The sequence below is a fragment of the Oncorhynchus tshawytscha genome, linkage group LG32 (assembly GCF_018296145.1).
Source record: "Oncorhynchus tshawytscha isolate Ot180627B linkage group LG32, Otsh_v2.0, whole genome shotgun sequence".
In the NCBI taxonomy this organism is placed as follows: Eukaryota; Metazoa; Chordata; class Actinopteri; order Salmoniformes; family Salmonidae; genus Oncorhynchus; species Oncorhynchus tshawytscha.
In genome coordinates this window covers 73,492-95,415 of record NC_056460.1, presented here as the reverse complement: position 1 = coordinate 95,415, position 21,924 = coordinate 73,492, and the positions used below count along the sequence as shown (strand labels likewise).

Sequence of the window (21,924 nt, the reverse complement as noted above, 5' to 3'; positions counted from 1 at the left end):
GCATGGCTGAAATGCAGTGAAAATGTTTTTTGGGGGGATTCAGTTCATTTGCATGGCAAAGAGGGACGTTGCAATTCATCTGATCACTCTTCATAATATTCTGGAGTATATGTAAATTGCCATCATACAAACTGAGGCAGCAGACTTTGTGAAAATTAATATTTGCGTCATTCTCAAAACTTTTGGCCACGACTGTACACTGAGAAATTATGCGTTGCACCAGATTTAGCTATTTGCTATATGCACTCCTCTACTACATAGAAGAGCATAGAACAGAACTCACCCTCTGGGTCCAGGAGCTTGGTAAGCCCCAGATGCTGCTCAGCCAAATTGAAGGCATTCTGCAGGTTGTGGTGGGCATTTGACTTTTTCAGCTTGTCAAAGTCAATCAGGTCTGGCCTTTACACGAGACAAAGCATCATACAACAGCACCAGTCACACAGTATACCACCAAATAATCACAAGGTAAATACCCAGATGTAATTTACCTGTTGAAATGTTAGTTATGTTCCAATATCTCAAAGATTCAACACAATTATACCATCTGACGTACAGTAATGCATCAATAAATCCCAAAGACACCAAAAAGTAGTTATTTGAACATTACTCTATAGTAAATAAGAAAATAAATCATCAGAAATGAGGGGCGCTGGAGGTGGGATAAAAATAAATAAAAAATATTTAAAAAAAAATATATATATATATAGGGTCATTACAGACTGTGACATAAATCACAAACGATAATTGGTCTGAATTACATGAGAAAAATTATCTGAAATATGTTAGGAGCGTTGTAAAATGTGACCCACAAGGACATGAAGGATAGTTGATCAAACAGACTCTTGTTACCTGTGCTTATGGATGAGGGCATTGAATGCCATGCCGTCTCGCCAACTGGTGCTGAAGTTGTGAATGTTCACGTTTGGATAGCTATAAAGAACAAAACAGAGAACAACAGATATGACTGTGTGTTCAATGTTCAAATTCATTCCCTAAGCAATTTCTATATAATTCAAGATTTGGATCTTCTTCTGGAATTTCTTTACTGACTTGTTCTGAAAGTAAATGAAAAAGTCACAATGGTGTTGCTGTCTAAATAAATGTATATCTTAAGGAGGATTGTTTAAGTCAAGCGGTGGAACTGAGAGCGGTAATGTAGATGACCCAAGTCTAAGTACTTCAAATCTCGAAGAAACGTGTCTGAAAGCAAGGTGACAGTCAATCACTCACCCAGCCGTCTTCATCTGGCACCAGAGGAGCAGGGCATCCTTGGCTGATCTCTTCTCCTTGTTGTCTCCATCAGTCTCAACGCTAATGTCCTGGATCTGTCACACAGACAATGATACAACAGCACTTGTGAACAGTCTCAAATCAAAAAAATGTAATTTTATTTGGCACATGCGCTGAATATAAGAGTTGTAGACTTTACTGTAAAATGCCTATTTATGAGCCCTTTCCCAACAATGCAGTTAAAAAGATAAGAAAATGTGATTAAAAAAATAATAATAATAGTAATACATTAAAATAACAATTACATGGCTATATACAAGGAGTACTGGTACCGAGTCAATGTGCTGGGGATACAAGGTAGTTGAGGGGATTGATTTAACGTGTAAATGTGGGTAAAAGTGACGAGGCGATCAGGATAGATAATAAACAGAGCAGTGGTAGCGTGTGGGAAGAGTGGGGAACAGTGTGAATGTGTGTGGGTGTATGTAGTGTGTGTATGTGTATGTTGAGAGTGTCGGTGTAGTATGTGTGAGTGTGTGTGTGGGTAGAGTCCAGTGAATGTGCATAGAGCCAGTGCAAGAGAGTCAGTGCAATAAAAAAAAGGGAGTCAATGCAAATAGTCCGGGTAGCCATTTGATTAACTGATCAGCAGTCTGATGGCTTGGGGATAGAAGCTGTTCAGGAGCCTTTTTGGTCCCAGACTTGGCACTCCGGTACCACTTTCCGGAGAGAACAGTCTATGACTTGGATGACTGGAGTCTTTGACTTCCTCTGACACTGCCTGGCATAGTGGTCCTGGGCTTTACGCACTACCCGCTGTAGCGCCTTGCGGTCTGATGCCAAGCAGTTGCCATGCCAAGTGGTGTGCTCTCATACATTGCCTACATATCTTATTTGTGTCATAACATAATCTTTATGTAAATAATTGACTGTGTAATATGTGTGCTGAGGACAAGTTAGTATTAGATCACTGTTATAAAGGATGAGGCCTTACAGTAAATAAGCTTTCGACACTCTGCTGGAATGAAATCAGCATACTGGCCAACTCTCCTCATGGAGAGCAACTGGGTTTGTTGCTCACATACCAATAATAACATACCTGATTCAGATAACCGAGACCCTGCTGTACACAGGGGGTCTCCAGGATAATAATAGAACACTGGCTAAGTGAGAGTTCAAACCAGACAAATTGATGCATAAAAAAAACACAGCAATTCAATGGTTTTCAACGGGAGCAGTGCTTTGGCGGAGGCCCTCGGGTTTAGTTGCGCTGTCCGTTATATATGTTGCAAAGACTTATCCATCACCCAATTGAAAACCTAGAACAGGATTTCTAGCAAATAATTTCTCCCCACCAGACATACGTTTTGGTTTGAAGACTCTCTTACCTGGAACCTGAGAATGATGGTCCAGATGAGGCCCAGGGTGAGGCGATGGTTGCCGTCAACGATGTCATGTGAGCCCATGTTTTCCAGGTGGACCCTCTGCTCCTTGAGGAACTGCAGGGCCTTGTCCACATTCTCCAGGCAGTGGATACGCATCCGTCCCCTGGTGGGCTTGGGCTGGGGAGACAGAACAGGACACCGAACACGTCAGCTACAAGAGATTTACACGTTTTTATTTACATTTTTAGTCATTTATCAGACACTCTTATCCAGAGCAACTTACAATCAGTTGAGAGTGGCTGTAGGTTAAAAAAAGAAGTTGGTGACACTTTATTTCTTGTTATAAGCATGTACAGTATGTGCCCTTACACTGTCTAATTATAAGGCTTCCCCAAAAAATTATAGGATCATACATGCCCATGGCATCATAATGCATTATACTTGTTGGCCTAAAGTTAAAGGGATAGTTCACCCATATTACAGAAAATTACACATTGCTTTGTCTATGGACAAGGTATGACAGCCAGCCATGCTTTGGTTTAGTTTTCCTGTCACCGTTTTAGCATTTGTGGCATAAATCCCATACAAGTCATGGTACCGATATTAGCATTTTTTGCACATCAAGTCCAAATATTCCAAAAGTATCTGAAATTGATTGTGAGGATAATATCAGTCCCATGACTTGAATGGGATTTGTGCCACAAATTCTAACACGTTAGCATGTGGAAACAGTGCCAGTGAAACTAAACCAAAGCATGGATTGCTGTCATACACTTTTTTACATTTTACAGACGCTCTTATCCAGAGCGACTTCATACTTTAAAAAAAAGAAATTCATACTGGTCCCTCATAGGAATCTAACCCACCACCCTGGCGCTGCAAGCAGCATGCTCTATCAACCAGCTCTACCAACATAGTTACACAGAACTTGTCCATACCTTTTCCATAGACTGCTTACAGGGTAAGGAAACCAATATGTCATTTAGTAATTTGGCCTGGCTCATTGAAGTCATGACTCTGTGCAGACCAGTCAAGTTCTTCCACACTGATCTCAACAAACCATTTCTGTATGGATCTCGCTTTGTGCACGGGTGCATTGTCATGCTGAAACATGAAAGGGCCTTCCCCAAACTGTTGCCACAAAGTTGGAAGCACAGAATTGTATAGAATGTCATTGTATGCTGTAGCGTTAAGATTTCCCTTCAGTGGAACTAAGGGGCCTTGCCTGAACCATGAAAAACAGCCCCTGACCACTCCTCCACAAAACTTTACATTTGGCACTATGCATTGGAGCAGATAGCATTCTCCTGGCATCCACCAAATCCAGATTAGTCCGTCGGGCTGCCAGATGGTGAAGAGTGATTCATCACTCCAGAGAAAGCGTTTCCACTGCGCCAGAGTCCAATGTCGGTGAGCTTTACACCACTTCAGCCGATGCTTGGCATTGCGCATGGTGATCTTAGGCTTGTGTGCGGCTGCTCGGCCATGGAAACCCATTTCTATAAGCTTCCGACAAACCGTTAATGTGCTAACATTGCTTTCAGAGGCAGTTTGGTACTCGTTAGTGAGTTTTGCAATGGAAGACAGACGATTTTTACACCCTATGCACTCGCCAGTCCCGTTCTATGAGCTTGTGTGGCCTATCACTTCTCGGCTGAGCCGTTGTTGCTCCTAGACATTTCCACTTCAAAATAGCAGCACTTACAGTTGACCCGGGCAGCTGTAACAGGGCAGAAATTTGATAAACTGACTTGTTGGAAAGGTGGCATCCTATGACGGTGCCACGTTGAAAGTCACTGAGCTCTTCAGTAAGGCCATTATACTACCAATGTTGTCTATGGAGACAACATATTTATATTTTATACACCTGTCAGCAACGGGTGTGGCTGAAATAGCCAAATCGTCTCATTTGAAGGAGTGTCCACATACTTTTGGATATACTCTATAGTGTATCACACTTTTACAATTGCCTGGTAGTCTACATGAAATCAAAAGTGCAATCATGGTTGCAAATTCAACCTGACCACCAAAAAAAGTCCTAAAAGTGAAAACTTAAATCTATTTCAAGCTCACCTCAAATACATTCAAGTTTAAGTATATGACGTGGGTTTTATATACACAACATGGCACTTCTTCACCCTCCTAAAAGCAGAGGATGCAGCTGACCATTTTAATCTGATGAAAGTCAATGAGTAACCTGGCAATAAAGCAGCCCTCTGCCCTCTGATGTGCGTGGAGACTTTACTCTGAGGTGTGGTTTTGGAGGAGCAGAAGAGGGGGGGACTAGGCCTTTTTGCAGGCAGGGGGGAAGTCAACCCTATTCAATCAAAACCGCTATCTGGGTATAACATTTAAAAAATTGGAAGCAGGCACGTTTGGATTGAAGTACTCAGCAAAACTGAGTCAATAGTGTAAAACAAAAACATAACTACTTACTTAATTTAAAATATTTAAAATGCCTAGTTTTTCACTGTGTTGAAAGAAGAAAATGTATCCCCGAAAACAGACGGTTTGGATTGAAGAATTAAAAAATGTACTTACTGTATCTTAACACCATTTGATTGACACCCAAGTGAGAGTGAAAGCAAAATCCCTATTCAACTCCTATTGCTGAGTCAGTCAGCACAATACACTGCTGACCTCTAAGGCATATATATATGTGTGTGTGTGTGTGTGTGTGTGTGTGTGTATGTACATGTTCGCCTGAGTGTGCTGTGTGATGGCGCAGCTCTTTGAGATGCAGATTTATACTCTGTAGGAGCCGGGAGTGCAGCGCCAGCTGAGTAACAATGACATAAGCACTTTTCTACCAGACCATGAGATCATGTAAAGGAAGCCTCATTCCTACAGTCTCTACAGGTTCTCTTTCCTTAATCATTGCTGAAAGATGATGCACAAAATGTGGGGAGACCATGGCTTGCATTTTATATGCAATGCATGTACGTACACACACAGCTGGGTATTCTACATTTTAGCAGACGTTCTTATCCAGAGCAACTAGGGATAAGTGTCGTGCTCAAGGGCACATGAACAGATTGTTCACCTAGTTGGCTTAGGGATTCGAACCAGTGACCTTTCATTTACAGGTCCAATGCTCTTAACCGCTGGTAAGCACATTCTGTATGTATAGATTCTTGAATTATGTCATAAACAAAGTGCTAGGTAGTGACAAAAAAGATATTCAGTGCTGATGAGAGGTGACGTACTGGTAAAAACATAGGTGGGTAAACTCTGATAGCTGTAAATAAAGTAGTAGTCCCTATATTTTCAATACATTTTCCCACAGTAAGTGGGTAAATGATCGCACAAAATAAAAAAAGGTCTGTAAATGACATTTAGGTGTATTTATCCTCCACTACACCACTACTTCTCAGTGCTTATTAATACATGACTTGAGTACGATCTATTTACTGGTTTCCATGATATCTGAAGAGACACATAACAGGGTCAGAAGAACACTGGTATGGGGCCTATGCAAGTCGAATCATCCTCCTATGTGTTGCACAATATCCTGGTAACCTAATATGGTACCAGACCTGGGTTCAAATAGTATTTACAATCTTTCAAATACCTGGAGTTTTTTTTACTTGAGCCTGCCTGCAGTGCCAGATGGGCAGGCTTTGCAGTTTTGGGACTATTCCATTGTTAACATTGCGCCAGGAAAGGTCAGTCAAGCGCAGCTTAAGTAATTGAACAATTCCAAATACTATTTGGTCCCATGCCTCTACCTGGCAAATAGCTGTTACCTGCTGTGCCTAAACTCAAATCGAGTTACACATTGACCAGGAAAGTGACAAATTAAACCCGACACAAGGCATGCCCAGAGGAAGTAATTCCTGTCTTGTAGTCCTTTATCACAATAGGAAATGCAAAAATAGGAGTTGGGGATTACAACAGCCAAGTACCGTAATACAATACAATAGAAAAGGGAAAGCCCTTTGAGTTTTGAGAATCAACTGCTGTTCGTAATTGCACACATGGATTACCCCAATAGCCACATGGCATAAAGCCCATAAAGTCAACTCTGGACCTCAAAGCCAGTTCCACTGTCACACCCTGATCTGTTTTACATGTCCTTGTTATCGTCTCCACCCCCTCCAGGTGTCGCTTGTTATCCCCAGTGTATTTATCCCTGTGTTTCCCGTCTCTCTGTGCCAGTTTGTCTTGTATGTTCCAAGTCAACCAGCCTTTTTCCCGTACTCCTGCCTTTGCTATTTTCCTTTTTCTCGTCCTCCCCGTTTTGACCCGTGCTTGTTTCTGGACTCTGTACCCACCTGCCTGACCATTATGCCTGCCTGACCATTATGCCTGCCTGACCATTATGCCTGCCTGACCATTATGCCTGCCTTGACCTTGAGCCTGTCTGCCACTCAGTACCTCCTGGACTCTGGATTTGACCATTTGCCTGTCCACGACCATTCTCTTGCCTACTCCCTTTTTGGATTATTAAACATCGTAAACTCCAAGCATCCGCATCTGGGTCTCGTGTCATGATATCCACTAAATTTTTTTCATTGATCAGGGCCTGGGACTGATTTAGACCAGGGACTGATTTAGACCAGGGAACACAAGGTGTGTACAATAAATTCAGGTAGAACAGAAAACCAGCAGGCTCCGGACCTCATAGGGTAAGAGTTGCGTACCCCTGCAATAGAGTATCCTTGCTAGATTACATTATGGGTTGTGCCTTGTTGGGTATTTTCTAATAGAGTGAGATATCTTATCGGGCGCCTTGTACACGATAACAAGTCTGGACAGCGGACCCTTTAATGATATATGGCTCTGACCGTGTGGAAATCTTTTCCCGACATCAGCAACAACAAACAATCCCAGACAGCCCACCTGCTTCAATAACTGCACTTTAGTAATATACACTGAATGTTCAAAACAGACTGACCAGGTGAATTCAGATGAAAGCTAGTGTAGATGAAGGGGAGGAGACAGGTAAAAGAAAGATTTTTAAGTACTGAGACATGAATGGCGTATGTGAGCCATTCAGATGTTGAATGGGAAAGACAAAATATTTAAGTGCCTTTGAACGGTCTATGGTATTAGGTGCATCAGTTTGAGTGTGATAAGAACTGCAATACTGCTTGTTTTTTTTCCGCAATGAACTGTTTAGTGTGTATCAAGAATGGTCCACCACCCATAGGACATCCAGCCCCCCACCAGGATGTCCAGCACCAGAACATTACAGGCATTTCCGGCAGATAGCGGGTTGACTGGCATGTCGGACCCCATGAACACTGGGTACTGCGGGTCGCTACAGTACTGTATGTATCATGGGTCTTTCCACCAATGTAACTTAGTTCCAAAAAACATTTGATTTCACCAAATTTTAACATTCTATCATACACGTTTTCCCATGTCAAGAGGTTAAATGAAAAAAATCACTATAGTAGGTGCCAAAAATGTAACAGGGTTGGCGATTTCATCTTAAATCAGTCAGAAATCTCATTGTGACAGGGGGAATGGAAGCTTGTTGTGTGCAACAGGGAGTGGTAATTGAATGCAAACTTCACCAAAAAAATGGAATTGTTAAAACCTTTCCAGCCTGTCTATCTATGGGAAACAGGGTTGACGTGTTATGCTCAAACCGCTCAGTTTTCCACCACAAAATACCATGAAAATTGCAAAAGAGTAGAACAAACTGAAAAGCTTTTACACTGATTTGACTATTAAGATGTTCAATGTTTCTTTAGGGGAAAAAAAAAAAGTGTCACCTCATTAAAATGAGTGTTCAGTTCACGTAGCAGGGCTGACCTTAAAACGAGGGACAGATGTAAATGAATCAGTAATCACAAGAAATAAATCATCTTCAGAAATGACAAACTTAGGCATTACAATGATGGTGAAACTTGGAGAAATCTTCCTAGAATTACACAGGGTTGACGGAGGGACATGTCAAAATGCTGAATTTTGGCACTTTAGTATGTCTTTATTCGTATTAATTGAAGTATTCAGTTCTCCGTGTGGTCTATATTAAAAGGGCACTTAATTTAATATAACACGCTTTTAAAATGCAATATAGATGCAAAACTGCTACTTAACCCTCCCGTGGTCCTGGTACTGTGTCTAGTCCCCGCGTCCTCCGGGTCACCCTGTCCCGTCCTGGCTAAAGGCCCAATGTGCGCAAGTGTGACAGTAGGCGTGTGAACAGCCTTTGCAGATGTATTTCTTACACCTGCAGCACACCGTGTGTGTCTTGGAGTCCTTCTTGGGTGGGCAGAGCTGACACCTCTTCCTCTTACTTGCCCCGGTGGTGGCTGTTGATCAGGAGGCGCCGCCGTAGCACTCTGTAGGACTTTGACAAGGGCTGACGCCGCTTCGGTGCGGGGCAGATGCTGCCTTCTTTGGATCAGCGGCTTCACGAGTGCCTTTCCCAGCTGCTCGAGGAACACCCTGCGCTTGTTCCGCTTGCCAGGCATCCAGTCAGGCTTGATCTCTCGCCATATGACAAAGGCGTTGTAGGAGGACACGTCGAGGATGTTGTGGAAGACGACCAGGGGCCAGCGGGCAGTCATCCGTCTGCAGCTGTAGGTGCCCACCACCTTGTCTAGGTTGTCCACGCCGCCCTTGTTGCAGTTGTAGTCTAGGATGAGGGCCGGCTTCTTGTCGCAACGATCGCTGATGTGGCCCTCTGTGTGCAGCGTGCTCAAGAGTAGCACGTTCTTGTTTCTCTTTGCCAGGTAGGACACCAGAGTGGCGGTGGGCGTGAAGGCGAACCTGGAGGACAGGACCTGTCTGCCCCTGGACTCGAGCAGCGCGGGCGGGAGCTCGGCCTTGTTCCTTCTCACCGTGCCCACCATGGTGAGGTTCCTCTCGAGGAGCCGCTGGCCCAGGTCGTAGGAGGTGAAGAAGTTGTCGCAGGTGACGTTGCGACCGCTCAGGCCCGTTGTCAGATCGAGGACGACGCGCATCCTCTGGTTCTTCTCGGGGCCTCCGCCGGCCGCCTTGCCGGTGTACACTTGCATCTTCCAAGCGTAGCTGGACTTGGCGTCGCAGGCCACCCACGACTTGATGCCGTATTTGGCCGGCTTGCTGGGGATGTACTGACGGAAGGGACAGCGGCCTTTTTGGAAAGGGGACAAGACATTAGTGTGGTTACCGTGTGCAACGGGGTAGACAAAAGGGCCAACCGTTGTGTCACACACGCTCTGTATAGACATGTAAGCACACGCGCACGCACGCGCACAAGCGCAAGCACAGTACCTCTGAACGGGACCAGTTGCTCGTCCACCATCACGTCGGGCCCCGGGTTGTAGAGGGCCGGCAGCCGCGCCTCCCACAGGTCCCAGACCTCCCGTATGGCTGCGAGTTTGTCCGTGGCGAGTCTGGCGGGTCTCGACTGGCGGTCATCGAATCGTAGCAGCCTCGAGTACCTGTGAAAGACCTTGAGCGGCATGGTGGCTCGGAACACGGTCCTGCCGCTCTCGGCGTCCCACAGGCTTGCCGCGGCCTCGCCCCGGGACCTGTAGACGCCCGCTAGGATCAGCAGCCCTAGGTAGGCGCGCAGGTCCGTGGCGTCCATGGGTCGCCAGCCGTCGCCGTATTTTCTGGCCCCGTGCAGGTTCGTCATTTCCACAATTATCCTTTCTATCGCCGGCGTGACAAACAGGTGGAAGGCGGACGCGATGTCGCGGGCCTGTGTCGCGGCATAGGCCGTGGGGCCCGGAGTCTGGTCCGGCCCGGCGCGGCAGATCGCCAGGGGCCGCGGTGGCGGCCGTAGGCCACGGGGGACCACTCGATTTTGCCGTTCTTCGGCAGCAACGGCGGCTCCCGTCGGTCCGGGGCCGAGGAGATCTCTTCCTCGTCGCGGTCCTCGGGCGGCTCTTCCTCGGGCTGCTGCTCTTCCTCAGAAGAGGGAGAAGAGGCATCGTCGACCTCGCGGCGCTCGGGGTTGTATTCCTCCCCGTCTTCGTCTTCCGAAACCTCTTCCTCCTCCTGGCAATCCGAGTAGTCTTCTTGGTCCACGCTGGACAAGATCTGTTCTAGAACCTGCGCGGCCGTAAAACGCGCGGCCATGGCCGATCGGTGGAGCCGAGCGGGTCCGCTGAGCTGCGGGGAAGAGCGCACTTGGCACGGGTGGGGCGCCGGTCACTTTGTGGGTGTGTGTGTGTGTGTGCGGGTTGGTGTGGGTGGGCGCCGATGACAATATTAGTATCCTCTCTATACGTAGGGCCGGCCGGACGGCTTACGCGGGATACCGAGACCCGAAAATGCTCGAGGCTCGCTTGCGCGCACCTGTGTAGCCCTGTGCAGTCGACCCAACCCCCAGCCGAGCAACAAGAACACTCGGCTGCTCTCTAGCACACAGCGGAGCACAGGTCCGGACCTGTGCAGCGGCCGGCTGGCTCTGCGCTCTGACCCACGAGAGCAGAGCCCAGAGCGCAGAGCCCAGAGCGCAGAGCGGTGAGCCCAGAGCACAGCCTCGCCACACTCGCAGACACTCTACTACGCTCGACGGCACACGCCTCGCCAGTGGCTGGCAGGGTCGCTCTGACCCGAGAGCGCAGAGCACAGAGGACAGAGCACAGAGCGCAGAGCGGGGAGCCCGGCAGAGCCTCGCCACACTCGCAGACTCTCTACTACGCTCAGAGGCACACGCCTCGCCAGTGGCTGGCACGGTCGCTCTGACTCGGGAGAGCAAAGCGCAGAGCCCTGGAAACACAGGGCCTGGGTCGCTCTGACCCGCGAGCCCAGAGCGCAACTACAACACTCGGCTGCTCTCTAGCACACAGCGGAGCACAGGTCCGGACCTGTGCAGCGGCTGGCTGGGTCGCTCTGACCCGAGAGCGCAGAGCGGCGAGGACAGAGCACATAGCGCAGAGCGGGGAGCCGGGCACAACCTCGCCACACTCGCAGACACTCGCAGACACTCTACTACTACCCTGGAAACACAGGGCCTGGGTCGCTCTGACCCGCGAGCGCAGAGCGCAGAAAGGGGAGCCCTCCACACACAGGACCTGGGTCACACTGACCCCAGGACCACGGGAGGGTTATAATATCAAGTAGTAGAAGTTCTGATCTAGGATCAGGTCCTCCCTGCCCATGTAATCTTATTCATTGTGATCTAAAAGGCTAAACTGATCCATATAAGCCCAGGTAGCACGGTACTCACCAGTCTCTCCCCAGACAGCACCTCCAGCAGTTTGATGAGCATGCGTCCATCACTCAGGTCCCTGTACAGGTCCGTGATGCGGCAGGACACCCGGGAGAGGTGAGAGTTCACCCATTTGGTGAAGGTCTTCTTCTGCACCGCTTCGCGCTCATCTGGAGAGAAAAGAAGACAGGGAATAAAATTAAGAAGGAAGAAATAAAGAGAAGCTATGTCAAAGTGATATGTCATTAAATTAATTGGAATATGAAACAAGTGAATTCCTGATGACGGATAAGCAGAGTTGGGGTAAAAAAACAACAACATTTTAGCAGACATGCTTATCAAGAGAGACTTACAGGAGCAGTTAGGGTTAAGTGCGTTGCTCAAGGGCACATCGGCAGATTTTTTACATAGTCGGCTCAGGGTTTTGAACCAGTGACCTTGTGGTTACTGGCCCAACACTCTTAACTGCTAGGCTACCTGCTGCCCTATGTTTGCCAAATTAGCAGTGTTGGGGAGTAGTGAACTACATGTAGTTCAACTAGTAATTAAACTACATTTTGCAGTAGCTTGGTGGTAGATGAAATTAAAATCTTGGTCGTGTAGTTAATTGCTTTTTGACCATGTAGCCGTGTAGCTAACTACTGGAACAACACACTACTTTTTGGCAAAAAGAGAAGAAAATATGGATGGAATACACAGTATTTTATCATTTGTGGGGCATCAGACGTTCCTAAATCTCACTCGAAATATCGTTTTTGTCTTTAAGAGTGATCTGTTTTGCAATTTGTAATCTATGACATTTAAGATATAGATATTACAATTTTCCCAATATAGCTTTGATGTAGTGAACTACTTTGTCAAAGTAGCTTTAGTTAAGGCTATGGAAGATAATTAATGCTGGAACAAGACATTGAAGTATAGTTAACAGCTCACACTGTCCCTATACAGCCCGGTCTTTTAATTTCAAGTCTGAAATACTAATACTTGAAATACTTCAAGTCTGAAGTAATAATAGAGTAGTGATCTAACTAATCAACTACTGTAATCATCCCCTGATTAACTGAATAAGGTGTTTTAGTGCTGGGCTAAAGCATATTTAAAATGTGTACTCCCTGGGTCCCCAAGGCTAGATTGAAAATGTCAATAAGATTGTAAGACTGCCATTCAGATGTAACACTTTTTACGTAAACAAAATAAATACTGTGTTGCTAAGTATTGTGGCAAATGATGGAACCCATGTGTTGTTATATACAGTAACAGTAATGATACTCATTGTATAATATGAGAGGTTTTGGTCATTGTGGGTGATTGGCCCGCTTTGTCACATGCAACTCATCATCCTTTCATGATCCAGATATTAAAACAACTAGACTGGATTGGGACTGGTGGCCTTGCCTCTTCAGACCTATTGCAGAATGTCTTACGGCTTCCTCTCCTGGTCTCTCCATCTCCACTGAGATGAAGGAAATGGACAGGTGAATGCAAATGCTTGATAGACGGTCGACCATATTGTTTGCCATCTGTTCTGGGTTCTCAGGACAGTGTGCATGAAAGTGAGGAGACAAGGGGAGAAAGCCACTGCAGACTAATGAGGTATATCCATAGCATTAAAATGTTTTTCAAAAAAAGTGAAAGTGGGAATCCTGTTTATGTTCGGGGCCCTTGACAGGGACAATGCCCCACCCTCTGGCTCAGAGTTCATATCCATGAACACAAGGCAGGTTTATTTATAATCCTCCCCAATTTTCCTGTTATTGCATTCCTTATCCCTGCAAAGACGTAAGCATGCGATTTGATTGTTTGTTTGCCACATGACGGAATGAGAGCGATGACCTTGCAGCATGCAGGGCTGGCTGCACCTTGCAACGAACTCTAAGGCCCTCTTGACTTTTTTGTTGTGAGTGATTTATTTGACACGTTTGACGATCTTGCCGAAAGAATAACAATTGTAGAAGGTCGAACCTATTCCTCACACCCCCCCCCCATTCCTGCAACACAAACGCATCTGGTCTTATCGTTAGGTAAACACACAGCTCCCGTACTATTAACACAGGTTGAAGAGTAAAGTTGTAGCTGTTTAACAACAACAAAAACTGATGCCAATAAAGACGATTTCAGGTTGTTCATTAAAACAAGGCTACGTCAGGACGTTTGTCATTTTTCAGAGACCTTGGGCTGATGGGGAAATGATTGCAGTATCTCGAAGGGCCAAGTAGGGGGATATGGTTAAGAGAAATACATCATTGATTATGTGAAATGACAACCATGATTTTTTAAATGATTCCAATGTCATCTCAATGCCATTTTTATCAGATGATCGCTTTAGGACCTTGATGCAATAGAGGAAGTTCAATTCAATCAATACTACTAATATTTTTTTTGGGGGGGTTAAGTGCCACCAATTGAGATTCTTAGTTTGTGCTATAAAATGTCTGTTGGTATAAAGAGGTTTTAGTATCAATCGTTATGGTAAGTAGCTAGGTTTCCATCCAAATGGTGACAGATTTGAAACTATTGGTAGAGTTAGAATCTGCATATTTTCTTTATGCAGATTTTCTCACCAGTGTGTGTGTACAGAAAACAGACTTTTTTCGGTTAAAAATCAGTGCGTGATGATTTAAAGTTCAGTGTGATTCCAACTCTACCAATAGTTTCGTCACAAAATAGCAGTGATGTTGTTACGGTTTTCTAGTGGTGATGAAGGAGAGTCGGACCAAACTGCAGCGTGTCGATTGAGATTCATGTTTATTCAAATAAAGAAACACGAACACTACACAAAACAATAAACGTAATCAAAACCGAAACAGCCTATCTAGTGCAAACTAACCAAGAGTACACATAGGACACTATGGACAATCACCCACGACAAACTCAAAGAATATGGCTGCCTAAATATGGTTCCCAATCAGAGACAACGATAAGCACCTGCCTCTGATTGAGAACCATTCCAGACAGCCATAGACTTTGCTAGATAACCCACTAAGCTACATTCCCAATACCACCACCAAAACCCCAAGACAAACACACCACAATTACAAAAACCCCATGCCACACCCTGGCCTGACCAAATACATAAAGATAAACACAAAATACTTTGACCAGGGCGTGACAGATGTAAAGTACTTTACAGTGATGTAAACATACTTTAAAGTACTATTTAAGTAGTGTTTTGGTATCTTTACTAACTATATTTTTGATAACTTTTACTTCACTACATTCCTAAAGAAAATTATGTATTTTTTACTCCATACATTTCCCCTGACAACCAAAAGTACCTGTTACATTTAGAATGGCTAGCAGAACAGGAAAATTGTCAAATTCAGGCACTTACTGCATCAAGAGAACATCCCTGGTCATCCCTATCGCCTCTTAAAGAAGAAGTTACAGGTCTGTGAGAGCCAGAAATCTTGCTTGTTTGTAGGTGACCAAATACTTTTTTCCACCATAATTTGCAAATAAATTTATTAAAAATCCTACAATGTGATTTTCTGGATTTTCTTTCTAATTTTGTCTGTCATAGTTGAAGTGTACCTATGATGAAAATTACATCATCTTTTTAAGAGGGAGAACTTGCACAATTGGTGGCTGACTAAATACTTTTTTGCCCCACTGTATATCACTGTATCATCTGCATACATTTGAACTTCAGACCCAGTACAGACAGAAGGCAGATCATTAATGTACAGGCTGAACAGGAGGGGCCCCAGTATTGACCCTTGGGGCATGCCCACGTCATAGCTAAGAGTGGGCGACAGCTCATTGCACGGAGTTCTGCCTTCAAGGTATGATTTCATCCATCTCAAGGCATCAGGGGAAAAGTTGAACTTGGACAATTTTATGATGAGAATCTTATGGTTAGCAGTATCAAAAGCCTTCCTTAGGTCCAGAAACACAGCTCCAACAACACCCCCTTTGTCCATCTTGGACTTCACATTTTCCAGAAGAAAGCAGTTGGCAGTTTTTGTGGAGTGTTTCGCTCTGAAGCCAAACTGCATGGAGTGTAATGTGAATGTTGAGGTGGGCAATCAGTTGTTCTGCTACACACTTTTCAATAACCTTTGACACCACAGGTAGTATACTAATGGGCCTGTAGTTACTCACGTCAGCAGGGTCGCCTGATTTAAAGATGGCCGTTATTATGGCCGACTTCCATACCCTTGGAAACACCCCGAGACCAATAGATGTGTTGGTGACCTTAGTAATGGGGCCAATGAGTGACTCTTTTTAGTTTTTAAGAAAGGTAGAGTCCAGCCCAAACACATCTTTGGCTTTAGAGTTCTTTAGTGAGCTAATCACCTTGTTCACCTTTGACTCAGAAACCTCCCTTATGATGAAGACAGGTTGAGCATCATTTACTAGCACTGAGCCCAAGAAACCAGTGGAGGGGTTCTGTGTCAGTACACTGACAGAGTCAATAAAGTAGGAATTGAAGGCTATTACTATTTCGACTGCATCCTGTGTTAGATTGTTATTCACCATGATTTCTAGTCTTATTGCAGTGTTACTATGGTCTTTCCCTGTTACCGTTTTTAGATTCTCCCAGATCAGTTGAGAATTTCCCTTTGCTTCAGCAATTATATTAATAAAAAAGTTTGCCTTGGCCTGTTTGATTTCTTTCATCACCTTATTTCTCAACATGGTAAACCTACGTCTGTCATGCTCTAATTTGGATTTTAGGGCTATTTTTAGAGCATAATCTCATTCTTTCATCAATTTCCAGATTTCTCCATTTAGCCAAGGAAGAGTGCTCTTTTGGCCAGGTTTGGATTTGATTTTCTTAAGGAAACCATTTATTGTAGTCTAGATTGTGAATAGAAAAACTTTTCCACGTCTGTATAGGACAAGAAATCATTCCAGTTAATTCCCTAAATTGCGTTTTCAAAATAGCTTAATTCACTCTTAGGTATTCTTAGTTGATCCGGCTTTCTAACAGTAGAGAGGTTAAACCTGCTCTTAGACAGCTTTCTGGCTATAAGTGTCAGATTATGATCAGATAGCCCAGTAACCATATTGAATGATTTAGTCACTCTCTCTGGTTTATTAATGAACACCAAATCAATCTGTGTTTTAGAGCAACAAGTCACCCTGGTTGGCCCTTTAACAAGCTGTGTAAGGTCAAAGGTATTAGTGATTGTTTGAGGGTTTTCCTACAAAACTTGTCTTCATAATTAATGTTAAAATATCCCATTAAGATGACCTCTTTCCCAAAGTCACATTCCCTAAGCATGTTAAACTGATCAAAAAACACACTTTTGGTGGAAGGTGGCCTATGCATTCCAATAAGGGTAAAAGACATTTGGGGAGACAGGCCAATACATTCTAGTTCATTATCACATGACCAGTCAATTTGTTTACATCGGATATGTTCTTTAATGTAAATCATCACACACCCTCCTCTTCCTTCAATCCTGTCTCTCCTGAAAACATTGTAGCCAATCACAATCAAAGCAGCATATGGAGAATTTTTATGGAGCCGTGTCTCTGAAGCAGAGGAAGTCAAGGTTGGAGTCTGTGAGTCGATGTTGAATTTGATCACTTTTTGGAATTGCACTACGAATGTTCAAGTGCCCCCCTAGTAGTCCCTTGGGCTTAACTCGTGGGTCCCAGATGACTCATGACTCGTGGGTCCCAGATGACACATTGAAAAAAAGTGACATTTTCTGTGTTTTCTGACGGGTGGGTTTAGGCCAATTTGTTTTGTTTTGATTATGGGCAGTTGGGTAGCGCAATTAACAATCCCTCCCGCCTGCACTGGATGCGAAGAACTAATTAAAACAGCTTGCGTACCAGAAGCAGAGTCAGGGAACGCACATTGCGACTTGGATATGTTTGAAGAGTTAAAATCTATCCTGGAGCCGGGTGAGCCGAGAGAAACCATGGGACCATAGCACTCACCCACTTCCACAGAGGCAACGATCAGCTCCATAAAAACTCTCCATATGCTGCTTTGATTGTGCCTGGCTACAATGTTTTCACGAGGCCATCCACCGCTTTCCACTCCGGTGAGCATCGCTGGCTCGGTGATGTTGGGCCCAGGGTTGAGTTGCACATCCCCAGAGAGCAGGAGGGTAGTGAACAGGTAGTTTAACAGTTTCCGATAAATGTTGGACTTGTGTTTGTTACGCCTACGCGGTTCAGTGGAATAGGGAGCGAGGTAGACTTGGCCATTATTCAGAACATTATGGTACGCTGTGTACTGTCCGCTCCAGTGGAACGGTGAACATGTGTTTGGTGTTGGTATTCTCCGGCAGTAGACTGGTGTCATCCCAGCAAGGACGCACTGAGATTATCAGTAGAGCAGCTACATAACTGACAATCACGGCAGAGTACTGGAGAAAAAAACACACAATTGCGCTTTAACTCTTTGCATGAGTTGCTTAGCTGGGGTCGGCGTACACCTGGTGGTTTAGATAAAATTACAGCATTCGAATGAGAAGCCGCACCACCCTGTCTTCCGTCCGCCATTTCGTTACATGTACTTTACTAGCATAACAAGGTTGGATACAGGCCTATCGTGACATGTACTTTACTAGCATAAAAAGGTTGGATGGCAACCTTTTTAGTGTCACTAAAAAACATGCAAACGGTAATTGCATTGGAAGGTACATTCATTGGAGGGTACATATTTTGTACATCGTACTTAATGCTATTTGACCCTGTTGACCCCAAATTTCATCTATATGAGCGCATGGAATACTGCTGTGTCAGTTTCTGTGTCTTAAGTAGAAATTGTCCACAAATATTGAATTGTAAAAGTCTGTTATATTAATTGAAGTGCCCTTTAATATAGACCACATGGAAAATTCCATAAATCTGATTTTTATATGAATAAAGACTTGCTATTAGTGATTCATTTTATGCAGGAAAAAAAACCTGTCCCTCTTTTAAGGTCAACTGAGGGAAATGTTTAGCATTTTATACAGGAGTAATAAAGGCCTAGTGCACTAATTTGGTGGGAATTTATTTTACTTAATTTTGTAAATATATTTTTTATATTCATTTATCTATTTATTGTGATTTATCAGGGGGTGCCAGCACCCTCAGCACACCTACTTCCCGCGGCTATGCAAATGGAACTTAATTTGTGGAATAAGCCATATATTCAAGTATATCCACTTATTTATCGGAGGCTATTCATGAATTTCTTACTATTGCACTGATTAATAGGGTCCTTTAGCCCTAATCGTGTTGGATATCACTCTCTTCCAGAGAAAATCATCCCAAATTGTGACCTTGACTTGACCCACAGCTCTATTGTCTTTAGAGTTCAGGAACAAAGAAGTAAATCTAACCAGCTGGGATATGAGCAGTCTGGTCATCATGACTGACACAGAATAGAAACTATTGATTTATTGACGCATCTTGTATCTCTATCCTGGGGGCTAACTCTCCGGTTCCCAAAAGCTAATCTCTCATCTTATCTCAACAGGGATGCACATTCATTCAAATTCCAGTTTGGTTTCTTTTCTCTCTATTTTTTCCTCTTTCCAGGTTTCGGCAGGAAAAGGAGATCTTGATTAGGGCACTACTCAGGAATTGCAGAGTTCAAGGCACTTTGGATCACTACCCCACCCTTAGCTGGAAGGAAATACTGAATGTGGTGAAAGATTCGAATGATTGGAAGAGACTGAAAACAATCATTCAGAGGGAAAACAATAACAACAGCCATTTTGTTTAGGCCTAGATATACATATTATATGATATAGCATTCATTGGCAAACTAACAAATGAACAGACTAGAAATCAGTATCCAAGGATGAAAAACAAAGGTGAAAGACTGGACATCTTAGTGAAGCAGTTCAAAGGTTGCTTCCTTCTTCCCTCACTGTTGAATCAACATCCTGTGGTGTGTGGCGGGCCAGAAGATTGAAATTCTTCCTGTGTGTAAGGGCTGGATTAATGGATGAGGTTACACTGCCATGTTTAGAGGGGTAACTAACCACAGGACAAATGCGTTGTCAAATCCACATCCAACTTTGGTTGATATTTGATTGAGTTGTCATACAGGAAGTCAACTTCATGCAAAACCTGAAATGCTACTGTTGATTGTTGTTTGAAAGCTAGATCGAAATTATACCAAAACTGTGTGTGTTAATGATGTTTTGCCCACCAGCAATGTTGATGTAATAATATTATGCTGACAAAACACATGGGAAAACAAGGAAACATAAATACCAGGTACCGTACTTGACAAGATGTCTCCATGTCATAAAGTGGATAAAGTCCCTCCATTGATAGAAGGGTAAAACAGATCATCGGTCAGATAAGTCATGGTGTTATTAAAGAACAAACAGTCTATCTGCCATAAAGCCTCAGATTATCACACAGGCAACTACCAACAGCTATATACTTCAAATCAATGACTCAACATCAACATTTCCCCGGCAGTCAATGCCTGGCAAAAGGGAAAACAAAGCACTAAACAGAACATGGCTTTGTGTCCATTTACACACAGTTAAAACATTCACTACATTTCAGTATCACTCACTCTTATTTATGTCTTTGAATTATCTGACATGTTTTATCATTACTTTACGGTAAAGATGTGGTTGAAAATCTCAAGATCATTCTTACTATTCTCAAAAGTCATGATAGCACTATATTTTACAGTACAGTTTCCACTGGTATTTACCTGGTATTAACTAGGACGATGGCCGGAATTCAATCCAATCACACTTCGTTGACAATGCACCTTTAAAGGTAATTTCCAATTTAGCCGACATATGCAGCGTTTACTGTGAATGCGTCGCAAAAGCAGGAAACATTGCCTTTAAAAGCTGCATTATTGACCAAACACGATTAGATTTAATCCCAGCCTATGCAAATATTATTCTCTGGTACTTACTTATCAGAATTCAACAACTGAGGGCATAACAGAAGTTAACATTCAATACTATATTTCGGTGGTATCCTGCAAATGGGGAGTCAAGGTCAAATAGTCGGTCAGTGTAGCTAAATCGAGTAAATCAAACTTGTTAAGGCCATAACTGCACTCTTTTTCAACACGCTCTCTCAAGTTTGCCCCCTTCCCCAACCAACCCATTCAAAGACAGTTCCATAACTTTCTGTTGCCGTCTTTTTTGTCTTTCCATAAAATATTTTCTTGCCAGCAGAACAGGCGTTCATTTAGAGACTTGACTGTGGTGGAAACCGGGTTGGCAGGGGCCTGTTTGCCGACAAAAGTATTACTTCAGCACTCAAGTCTGTGTGGTGGTAGTCCAGGTCATTGGTGTGGAGAAAGAGCTACAGTCTGGTACAAAAGCGACTGGAGTGCATCTAATAAAATCTTTTTACACTATTGTTCCGACCCAAACAATATAACGTTCGATCGGATATAGTCTTTTCACACTGTCCTTTCCAGCACGGCTTTAGCAACTATGGTGGATATGTAACCAAGCCATATGTAACCAAGCAAATGATTGACCTAAAAAAAAAAAAACACTTCAAGGACTCAGATTAAGCCTACTCTTGGATAAAAAAGGAGTAATGGAAAATCTCCATTAAAAGTGCTTTTAAGTGCAGGAGTACAACCAGCCTTAAATGTATTCGATAAAACAGAACAATTCATGAGACCTGACAATGCACTTTCAATGTCCTTTCGTTTGATACAGCCACGGGAACACAAAATGATTTGCTAAATGTTTTTCACAGTTCATGTCTGTTTGTAAAAGGTCACTGGCACAATGACACCATGTAGCTATGCTGAAAATATAACACATTTATGAACTATGAACCAGAGAGCTCTGCCTAATATCAGGTTATGCGATAGACTAGAGTCCTGTCTTGGGGACGTACTTGTACATCAAGCTGTCTCATGCTACAGAAACAGGAGAACTGTTCTATGACCAATTCTGGGTGGAACAAGGCTACTACTTACTCTGGCTAAAATCAAGGGTCACAGGGATTCAACCAATGGTAATCTTACTCCCCTTACAGTATGTCTGAAATCTTCAGTTGAACATTACTGTTCCTAGATCCTTTGAGACCCTATCAACATTTGTTATTTATTGAACCTTTATTTAACTAGGCAAGTCAGTTAAGAACAAATTCTTATTTACAATGACAAGCTACCCCGGTCAAACTCTCCCCTAACCCGGTCAACTCTGTGCCGCCCTATGGGACACCCGATCACGGCCGGTTGTGATACAGCCCAGGATTGAACCAGGGTCTGTAGTGACGCCTCTAGCACTGCGATGCAGTGCCTTA

At 43.8% G+C, this 21,924-nt stretch overlaps 1 protein-coding gene across 4 annotated transcripts in view; it reads right to left on the bottom strand.

Annotated features, from left to right (window-relative positions):
• LOC112247802 (spectrin beta chain, non-erythrocytic 1) overlaps window positions 1–21,924 on the bottom strand; it is a 112,180-nt gene that overhangs the window by 52,266 nt on the left and 37,990 nt on the right. For all 4 annotated transcript variants that reach the window (XM_024416630.2, XM_024416628.2, XM_042310622.1 and 1 more), the window contains 5 exons: window positions 11,737–11,888; window positions 2,619–2,792; window positions 1,231–1,325; window positions 850–930; window positions 284–399 (listed from right to left, as the gene is read on the bottom strand). In XM_024416630.2, coding sequence (XP_024272398.1) covers window positions 284–399; window positions 850–930; window positions 1,231–1,325; window positions 2,619–2,792; window positions 11,737–11,888 — 618 coding nt within the window. The remainder of the gene's footprint in view (window positions 1–283; window positions 400–849; window positions 931–1,230; window positions 1,326–2,618; window positions 2,793–11,736; window positions 11,889–21,924) is intronic.